This window comes from Pteropus alecto, unplaced genomic scaffold (genome assembly GCF_000325575.1).
Source record: "Pteropus alecto unplaced genomic scaffold, ASM32557v1 scaffold276, whole genome shotgun sequence".
Classification (NCBI taxonomy): domain Eukaryota; kingdom Metazoa; phylum Chordata; class Mammalia; order Chiroptera; family Pteropodidae; genus Pteropus; species Pteropus alecto.
The window spans coordinates 5,128,359-5,138,742 of NW_006438074.1; the positions used below are offsets into that span (position 1 = coordinate 5,128,359).

The 10,384-nt window shown below is 46.2% G+C and overlaps 1 protein-coding gene across 1 annotated transcript in view; it reads right to left on the reverse strand.

Moving 5' to 3' along the window:
- Positions 1-10,384, reverse strand: part of PLEK2 (pleckstrin 2) — a 49,083-nt gene that overhangs the window by 5,963 nt on the left and 32,736 nt on the right. The window contains exons 4-5 of the mRNA XM_015591927.2: positions 1,646-1,836; positions 484-665 (exon numbers count right to left, since the gene is read on the reverse strand). Coding sequence (XP_015447413.1) covers positions 484-665; positions 1,646-1,836 — 373 coding nt within the window. The remainder of the gene's footprint in view (positions 1-483; positions 666-1,645; positions 1,837-10,384) is intronic.

Consider the following 10,384-nt stretch of genomic DNA (forward strand, 5'->3'; position numbering starts at 1 on the left):
GAAGGAAGGAAGGAAGGAAGGAAGGAAGGAAGGAAGGAAGGAAGGAAGGAAGGAAGAAACGAAGAAAGAAAGAGAAAGAAAGAGAGACCACTACAGGGCAAGAATGCAACTGCTACCAGAACACATTATTTTTGCCATGAGGCTGTAAACAAGACCCATGACTTGGTGAATAGAGATTCCTGGGAAGACGTGACATAGCCCTGAGCCCCCTGACTGAAACTGAAGGAGGGTCTCAAGACACTGAGATGGGCAGAAGCAACAGAGGGCCCAAGAGGTTACAAAGGAGCAGGGCAGGTAGGCAGAGCCATTCCCAGGCAGAGAAAATAATACAAACAGGACAGTGATGGCAGAAGACCCTGAAGCACCATGGTGGTACCAGTCAGGCCTGTGTAGCAACAAGGGAGCCCACCTCCTCACTGCACGCAGACAGAAGAGGCCACAGCAAAGCCAGGAAGAGTGAAGGACAGGGGCCCAGGGACTCACTGCAGGCTGATGTGAGGGGGCAGCTTGAAGGAATTTTTCAATACGTGGAGTTGCTGGACCTTCCCTGGCTGCCCAGCGTGAATAGCCCCTGTTATCTCAAAGGCCCAGGCATCCCTCTCCTCTCGAGAACAGGCCTCTAGGAAGTATTCTGTGGATGTTCGAGTCTTCAGCTTAATAAGCAGCTGTGGGAAGAGACAGCCAGTCAGACCAGCACTTAGAGGTAAAATACCTTCTTTATGGATCTAGTAACCTTATAGAAACTGAGCTTCACTCCTCATTTCGGTCTTCCTAAGAGAGTTGTCATCAGTGCATTCTCTCACTCAAAACCTTCAGCGGCTCCCCATGACCTCTGTCTAGCCCCAGCCCTTCTACCCCTGCTCCCTCAGTGAGCATTCCCCTTTGCCCACACTGGCTGTCCTCATCACCCCTGACTTTTACTCAAGACCTTCCACCTGTCTGGAATATCTGCCTCTCTCTTCTTTTAGATCTTTGCCCAAATCTATTCCTCACAAACCTGACCCTGACTCAGCCTATAGTGACATCTTCCTCCTCTTTAGGAATGCAGTGTTCTCTACGGCTAATAATGTTTGTGCCAACATTTGGAATGCTGAATGTTTTTCGATTAACCGCTGCTTTCATAATAAGGTTATTAACTCAAGAAGAAGCAATCTTACCATTTTCTTCCTTGACTCTTCCAAGCCTAGCAAATTTCTTGGCACACAATGGAATCCCGATAAATGGTTGAGTCTGATACTTTTTTGATGGTAGGGTTGAACTTGCCCCTGACTTTTGGAATGCGCACACTTTGGGGATGAAAGCCATCATATTGAACCCCAAGATAGCAGTAATTACTCACATTTGTGTAGTGTCTTCTGGCCTACAGTGTTTTCAAAGACCATCACCTTCATGAGCCTCATCACAGTCATGAGAGACAGTCAGTTGTCATTATTCTATCCCATTTTATCAATGAAGAACTAAGGCTCAGAGAGGTTTGATTATTTGCCCAAGGTCACCTACCAGGTACATGGTATAGCCAGGATTTGAGCTAGATTTTTCAACCATAACTCAAATCTTCCCATTACACGCAACACCTTCACCAATGGGGTGGGAGGTGGAAGGGTCTGTGGCAGGGAGGAGCTGGGAAGCCAGGGCCTTCACTTACAGGTCGGTTTTCATACTCCAAGCAGGGGCAGGTGATGGTGCAGCCATCCAGAAGGATCCGTCCCTTGGGAGGGGTCACCTTCCGACCCCCCTCGAGCTTGTAGTACAGCAGCGTGTTCTGCTGGAGGATGAACCATCGCACCTTCCAGTTGTGGACAATGTGACCCTGAGGACAGGCAGGAAAGCCCTGGGCTTAGGTGACCGAAGGGACGTCATCGTGGTAAGGGAGAGGTGTCCCATGGCACTGGTAGCCAGTCTGAGCCATGGAATCGACCCTCCAACAAGAGGGGACAGCATTATTTTTTTTAGCTTCATTTTATTTTTTTATTTTGAAATCACTTCAATTCAGAGAGAAGTTGAAGAATAGTATAAAGAACATTTTTTACAGAACCATTCAAGAGTACATTTTTAACATGCTGCTCCATCACTTCTCAAAAATTTCATTGTGTATCTCCTACAAAATAAAATATTTCCCACATAATCACAATATAACCACCAACGACAGGAAATTTACATTAATATATTGTTTTCAGTTATTCTACAAATCCCTTTCAAGTTTCACCAACGGCCCCAATAATGTCCATAATGGTCAAAGGATCCAGTTCAGAATCATGTTTTATTTTTGTAAAGAAAATATTATCTTTGAATCTCTTTATCATGCTCTTTGAGTATACAACAAAGACTTTTGGCATTGGCCTTCTTGTACCCATTTGGCCTTTTTTCTGGTTATAAACCTCGAAAGACACTCAAAATATACAGAATAGAAAATCCTACTACTAGGAGACAGCCATTGTTAACACTTTGTATTTCTTCCAGTCTTTTTTCCTTTTAGTTTTTCTTTTCTAGTTTTTTTTTTAATTGGGACCATATTACATATACTTTTATTTTCTAGTTTTTGTTTTGTTGAGCTTTGCTGATCATCTTCTCATACTACTAAATTTCTTTAAAACATGTTTTTTAATGGCCAATAAGTGAATGCATCATTTACTTGTCGGTCTCCTGTTGTTTATAATTGAAGTTATTTCATTTTTCCTCTATTATAAACAATTGTGCAATGAATACCCTGGCACATAAAATTTGAACTGCATCATCTCGGAATTTTTTCCTTAGGACATATTCCTAGAAAGAATACTACCAAAGGATGTAGGCAATTTGTAAAGTCGAAGTCACACACGTTCTACCAGTGCTACGGGTGTGAACAGTCTCATCCAGCCCAATGCGGAAGGCCTAAAAGGGGGCTCTTAGGTAGATTTGGGGGCTCTTAGGTAGATCACAGAGCTAATGGGTAGGAAAATCAGGTGAAGGCAGCGAGCCTGTTTCTAGAACAGACCAACAGATGGCAGGGAATGTCTGCTGAGGAATCGAAAGGGAATGGGTTTACTTCACACTCATGAAAGCAACTTTCTCGGCATATTTCTCCGATCAGAGACCACTTCGGGCTAGATTCTAACCAAGAGAGTTTCCATTTCCCCAGTTCACTCATTTCCTCACGTAGCATCTATTCATTTCAAAGGCCCCTTCGGCTCTCACATCTATGGCGCTGTGGTTCTGTTCCTTGCTCAGCGTGTACTGAGTGCTGCTGCTAGGAAACCAAGAGTTGTAAGGAGGAGTTGACTTCTATTGGCCTGCTCCCAAACAGAATTTATTGTGGCAACTTAATAAAACTTCTAACAGTTAATCTGACAGGAATTTATTAATATGTCTAAGTGTTATCATGCTACATGGTGACCAAGCTGTTCACATGAGAGTACTTATGTAATCGAGTTGAATTTTACAGTTTTGCTCTCTTCACTCTGTCCTGTACTTAGAATTCACATAGAATATGACAATTGACAGCTTTCCTTGACATGAACGGACATGTTTAAAGAAAAAAAAAAAGATTTGGTTCCAACTCCTCAGTAATTAGGGTTCTCTACGATCCACATGACCCAGACTCAGGTCCCCTTTCCTGATGACCCCCTACTGAGGGGTTCCTGGAACAGAACTGGCAGGAAATGGCTGGCACACAAGATTACATCTGGTCCAAAGAGAGGAGAACGTAATCTAAGTTGATGGTCTGGGCCCTGGTGTGAGGTGAAGAAGGGAGAGGGAAAAATAATCTTCAACCTTAAAACACAGGTGTTATGGGCTGAATTATGTACCCCGCCCCCCGCCAATCATATGCTGAAACCCTACAGCCACACCACCTGAGCATGTAAATGTGTTTGGAAAGAGAGCCTTTAAAGAGGTGATTAGGTTAAAATGAGGTCATTAAGTGGGCCCTAATCCAATGTGACTGGGCCTTATAAGAAGAGGAAATGTGGGTACACAGCAGAGAACCGTATGCACAATGGAAAGACCACGTAAACACACAGCAAGATGGGGGCTGCATGCAGGCCTAGGAGAGAGGCCTCAGAAGAAACCAAACCTGACACCTTGATCCTGGACTCTAACCTCTAGAACTGTGAGAAAATAAATCTCTGTTGTTTAAGCCGTCCTGTCTGTGGTACTTTGTTATGACAGCCCTAGCAAACTAAATCGACAGGGAAAGGAGAAAGGGGCCTGGAGATGTTAGGGAGATCAGAGGTTGATAGAACAAACCAATATGAAGATAACGTATTTTCCTGGACACCATGCTACATCTCCCAGAATGTCTGGCACAAAGGAAACATACAGGTGACCAAGTTGCTGCCAGTCCCAGGCATGCGGCATTGATGCCTGTTTGGCAGCTACCAAGCATAGGGAAATAGGAATTTTTGGCAAGGACAGTGGTGAAAGAACAGGTTCTTCTGTTCTGATACCCAGCCTCAGAATTAACAGGCACGAGTGGCAGTGTCAGCAGTGATGTTTCCACTAGAAATATCTGATAGTGCTATTGGGTATTTTTGTTTGCCTGCATCATCCCTGGCTATATAGCATCCGTTCTCTGGCCTTTCCAAATATTCCTGAGTTACTTAATATTTATTATTCTCCATGAAATTCTTTCTGTTCAAACTTGCTAGAGTGGACTGTGTTATGAGCGACTAAGAATCCTGACTGCTGGCAAAGGAGGGAGGTCTGAGAAGAAAGGTTGTTGAGAAAGGATTTTTTATGCAGGTAGAAAACTCAAGGCAACTGGTGAGCCTTATAAAAAGCTTCAAATTCTTTGACCCAATAATTCCACTTCCGGGGATCTGTGCTAAGTAAATAATCTAGACTGTGGAAAAGAGTTTATGTATTGAGACACTTAAAGGATCGTGGCTGATAATAGTAAAAAAATGCAAAATATTCTCACAGATAACAACATAGTGCCCAGTATGGCTGCAGTGGAAGGATTCCGGTCCTGACAGACGGTAAGGAGAAGCCACTGGTGGGATCCCCAGGGTCAGACCCAGAAGTCTGGGCCACCAAGAATCACAGTGGCAACGGTCTTTGACATAGGCAAAGCACTTTTACTTATATTTCTTTACGTGATATCTAAAAATAACTCTAGTGGTTATTTTCAAAAATTTTTGGAAGGATACCCCAGAAATGTTAATAGTTGTCACCTCTAGGGACTAAGACTGGATATGGCACGATAAGAATGGAAATTTATTTTTCATTTTTTGCCCTTGAGTATTTTTCTAGTTTTTAAAAATAATATGCACCTATTATTGTCATAATGGAAAATAAATTTAAATTCAAATAAAAAAAAATCCTGATGAGATGATTAGGGGAATCATTCATTCATTTATCTACTCATTTAACAATCAATGACTAAATACTACTGCACCAGGCACTGTCCCAGCAGCAGGGAGAAAAAAATAAACCAGAGTCTGACCCAAGACAGTGGGGGAGACAGGTGACGCCCCCCCCCACCCCATGTGGTAAATTCCAGGACAAATGACTGATGGAGCCTTCCACGATCACCACCTTCTGGTATTCACACCCTGTGTAGTCTCTTCCCTCGTGTAAAAAAGGATTGGTGTGACCAAGAGAGTATGGCCAGAGCGATGGCTTGTCGGTTTTGACAATATGTTATAAAAGACTCTGGGGCTTCAGTCTTGGGGCGGGGGGTGGCGGAGGAAGTGGGGGGCGGTGGAGCGGGCACTCTCTCTCTTTTTTCCCCAATTGTGCACTCTGGGGAAAGCTGCCACATCAGAAGCAGCCCCTACAGAGAGGTAAGGAACGGAGGCCTCCAGCCACCATCCAAGCCTTCAGGCAACTGCCACACTCGGCAACATTTTGGCTACAACCACGTGAGAGTCTCTGAGCCAGAATCTTGCAGCTGAGCTGTTCTTGGATACCTGACCCTCAGAAACTGTATGAGATAATAAATGTTTGTTGTTTTAAGACATTACGCTTTGGGATGATTGTTAAACAACACTAGACAACTAATACAGGGCATGATGCGAACCCCAAGAAGTTCAGAGGAGGAGGGAGCTCAATAGGGGTTGGAGTGGAGTTACGTAGGCTCTGAGGAGCCCGACACTGGAACGGGGTATTGGAGGTTGTGTGGAGTTGGCCCGGTTAGGAAGGCATGGAAGGGAGGACATAAAACCGCTTTGGGAAGACTGCAAATAGTTCTATATGGATAGGACTCAGAGGCCGCGGAGAAGGGCTGGGGGAAGTGGTGGGGGCCCAGCCGGCATCGGGTTCCTCGTTGTAGAGTTTGATATTTATCTCCGGCCAGAGGGAAGTCCTTGAAGACTTTGAAGCAGAAAGACGACAAGTTTAAGTTCTCATGTTCAAAATACCACCCTGACCACACTGGCGGAACAGCTAAATGAAGTAGGCCAGACTGGAGTAGACAGCTTAGTGGAGGCTGCTGTAATAATCCACAAAATGGAAAAGAAAGCACCGTTATCCCCATTCTACAGATAAGCCATGCCATGCTCACAGGGTGTAAGGGACTGGTCCAAAGTCACCAGGCCAAGGGGGTCAGAGGCCAAAAACACAGTGGTACAAGCTGAACAAGACCCCAGGCCTCCCTCTTCCTGGGTGGTTTCTTCCTTCTCCAGGCTCCTTGTCTGTAAGCAGCTGGCTGAACCACGGGCAGCATAGAGTCCCTAAAGCCCCTTTACAGGGCAGGAGGAGAGTCCATAAGCTGGGACAGCAACCCTAGGGCTGGGCTTAAGAGGCACCGAATTTGACAGCTGGAGGGACCTTTGAAAAACCTATACTACTCCCTAACTGCAATGATGAGGAAACTGAGGCCCTGAAAAGTCTTGCCCAAGACCCTACAACCCCGAAGAAGCAGAGATAGTATTTGTTGAATTATGTCCCGCAAAAAAGTATGTGGAAGTCTGAACTCCTGGGACCTGTGAATGTGATCTTATTTGGAAATAGGATCCTTGCAGATGTAATAGAGTTTAGATAAAGTCATGCTGGATTAGGGTGGCCTTAATAACACTAAATGACTGGTGTCCTTATATGAAGAGAAATTGTGGTCACGTGACAAGGGAGGCAGAGACTGGAGTGATGCCTCTACAAGGCAAGAAACACCAAGGATCGACCGTGTGAGATAAAAGAAAATACATACATTAGTCTCTGTCCCCAGTTCATGACACAGAGCTCCTGAAACCCTTATAATTTCCCAAGTGATATCAGTATCTTTTGTTCTACTGAGGTGATTCTGGGTGGGCCCTGATGGCTCCTTGTTGGGAGCCTATGTGATGAAACCTCCATAAAATACCGAAAGCACAGGGTTTGGAGAGCTTCTAGGTTGGTGACCACATGGAGGTGTGGGGTGAGTGGCGCCCTCGAACGGGCATAGAAGACCCACTTCCCACATACCCTGCTTGATGCACTGCTTCCATCTGGCTCTCTATCCTAGACTGTATTCTTAAACAAACTGGTAAACATAAGTGTTTCCCTGAGTTGTGTGAGTTGCTCTAGCAAATTAATCGAACCCAAGGAGGGAGAACCTGCCATCTATAACCGTTCGGTCTCAAGCACAGGTGGTAACCCCGGCTTGCAACTAGTGTCTGAAGTATGCGTGTGGGGGGTGGGGCTTGGACAGTCTTGTAGGACTGAGCCCTTAACCTGTGGAGTCTGACACTATCTCTGGGTAGATAATGTTAGAATTGAGTTAAGTTGTAAGACACCCAGCTGGTGTCCTACACACAGAAAATTGCTTGGCGTGGGGAAAATCCGCCACAAATTGGTGAACAAAAGCATCAGAAGTGAAGTGTTCTGTGTAAACGCAAAGCAGACTCACAGGGTAAATATATGCACACGCACACGCACACGCATACACACAGTAGGGAAGAACTAGGTTTCTCCCCACACGGGCAGGAAAAATCTGGGTTTTTCCTTTTCAGTCTGCAAATACCTGAAGCAGAAGAGGCAAGAAAGGATTTTCCCCCACAGTATGGCCCTGCCAACCCCTTGATTTCAGCCTTCTAGCCTCCAGAACTCCTTCCAGACATTTTTCTTCTATGCCTATTTTTCCTTACTTATACCTTTTATATTTTTGTTCTTTAAGTTATAATATTATAAACATTTTTAACATCTGCATAACCATAATTTACTTAGTCATTTCCTTATTTGGGGGGATATATAGGTAGTTTCCATGTTTTTACTACACAAGTAACACTTTGCTCATAAACTTTTTATGGTGTTTCCTTGGGATAGAGTGCTATGAATGAAATTTCTAGGCCAAAGCATGCTAACATTGCCATGTCATTTTCTCAGAGTGCAGCAATGCCTCTTCTTAAAGGAAAAGCAGTCGTACTCACGTACTCACGGTCGATCCTGGCTTCCTTCCCCCTCACCCTTCTTTAAAGCCAGGCCAAGTGAGCGCCCTGCATTTTGCCTGGAGCTCTGCGTCTTTCTTGTCTGGGCGGGATTAGGAGCCAAATCCTTCATGCCCCTGCCCGTCTCCTGCTTCACCCTCACCAGTGATGACTGTTCTATACTCTGGGCTTCCAGCTCGAGCCCTGCCCTGCCTCTGAGCTTAAATCCTCCCAAATCTCTGGAATACCATGCACAGCCCTACAGCTTCTCCAGGGAACACGGGGACTGCTGTTGCCACCCAGGAGGAGAGGGGGTATGGGGGAGAGAAAAAGTTGAGATTGATCAGTAGGCAGGGACATGGGACCCCATCCGCTTGCCTCTAGGTCAGGCTCCAAACTCCTGTCTTTGGGTTTGGCTAGAATGAGCTCTTGGTACTTCAGTCAGTCAAGCCCCTTCTGTGGGTTTTAGGAGTCATACCTGTTGACTGTGCTCATTTCTCTGCACCCTGGACTCACTGAGCCGGCCACCCAGGACTGTGAGGCCTGAATGGAAAAGAACTCACATCCTTCCTTCTCTACATTGGTAGCAGTGGTGGGGAATCTTGTCACGTAACCCCTGGGAACAGGGGGAATGCCCATAAGAGCCCGGGTCCAGCTATCCCGACAATCAACAACAGCCACCAAAACCCCCTGTCCAACTCACGCTATCTCTCTCACCTCAGAAACTGCCCGAAAGTGGGAAACCACAGAAGTTCCTCTGCAGGTCGTCTCTCCAAGGTGCAGCTGCCTCCATAAACCGTGAAGGGCCAGCCTATCGCTTTAATCACAGTGGCATGAAGCGGGCATGGAATTTTGTACCTATTTGTATCCAGTCTGACCCTTGATTTGGCATCAGTCTCCCAGCACTACTCCTGCTTATAATTTTGAGCAAACAATACACCCGCCCTCCTGTATCAAACAATGTGTAACATAACATGGCTACGTTACTTATCCACCTGTAAGTGACTTGAGACTTTAGGGCTGATCTGGCCACCAGAGGAAGCAACGGACGGGAGAGTCCCTTCATCCCTCTTCATTCATTCCCCTCCCAAAGCTATAAACTCAACAGAAGCCAAAAGGCTCATCCCCAGGTTTTATGCTCTGCTATTATTAGGTTAGTATAAATGCTAAGTGTGAACATCAATGTTAAAAGAATTTTAAAATATCAAACTTTCTCTTGCACCTGCTCTTTGGTTCATTTTCTACCTTGATCCTGTGTGTCCCCTTTTTGTCTGGACTCCTGCCTGCTGTGGGAAAGGCCACAGTGGGGTGATGGGGACGCAGTGAGGATGGCGGTGCCCCTCCCAGCTGTTACTAGCCCTGAGGGTCTGGGCCCGCGATTTCATCTTTCTGACACCCTTTCCTCCTGTGTAATGGAGTGATAACAATACCCATCCTGTGGTGGACGGAAAAGGGTTTGGAGTCGGCCTGCGAGGGTTTGATCTGCTCCATCACCTACTAGCACCCAGGTCCTGAGCAAGCTGCTTCACCTCTTTGAGCTCCATTTTCTCCCTGGAGAAAGGGAGGAAGGTGGTACTACCATCTGTAGGACTGTTGGGAGGTTTAGGGAGACAAAGTCCAGGGCTGGTGCACAGTAAGTGCTTAAGAAGCATAGGCTTCCTCCTCACTCACAGGTTAGAGGATGCATTACGTGGACGAGCGCTGAGAACTGCAGAGCACTTTTACGTTGTTTTCATACATCATATTTAAATACTATACTCCTTACATTTTAATAAGTTATTTTAATTACGGTACCTACTCCGGTCGGTAGTCACCACCTGCACCCCTTACGCACCAGCCAAGCCGGACTCTCTTCCTCGCCTGTGCCCTGGCAACCTCCTTTCTACTGGAAGCCGACCTCCAACCACCGTCCGCCCGCTCTCGCCACCGACATGAGCTCTGCCCCGCAGACCCCCAGGCCGCCGGGTCCGCGGTGAGCCTCAGGCTGGGGACCCTGCTCAGGTGAGCCGGCGCCCGGCCGCCCGCCGCGCGCAAAGTCCGGAGATGCTCCGGCGCGCTCACCCTCT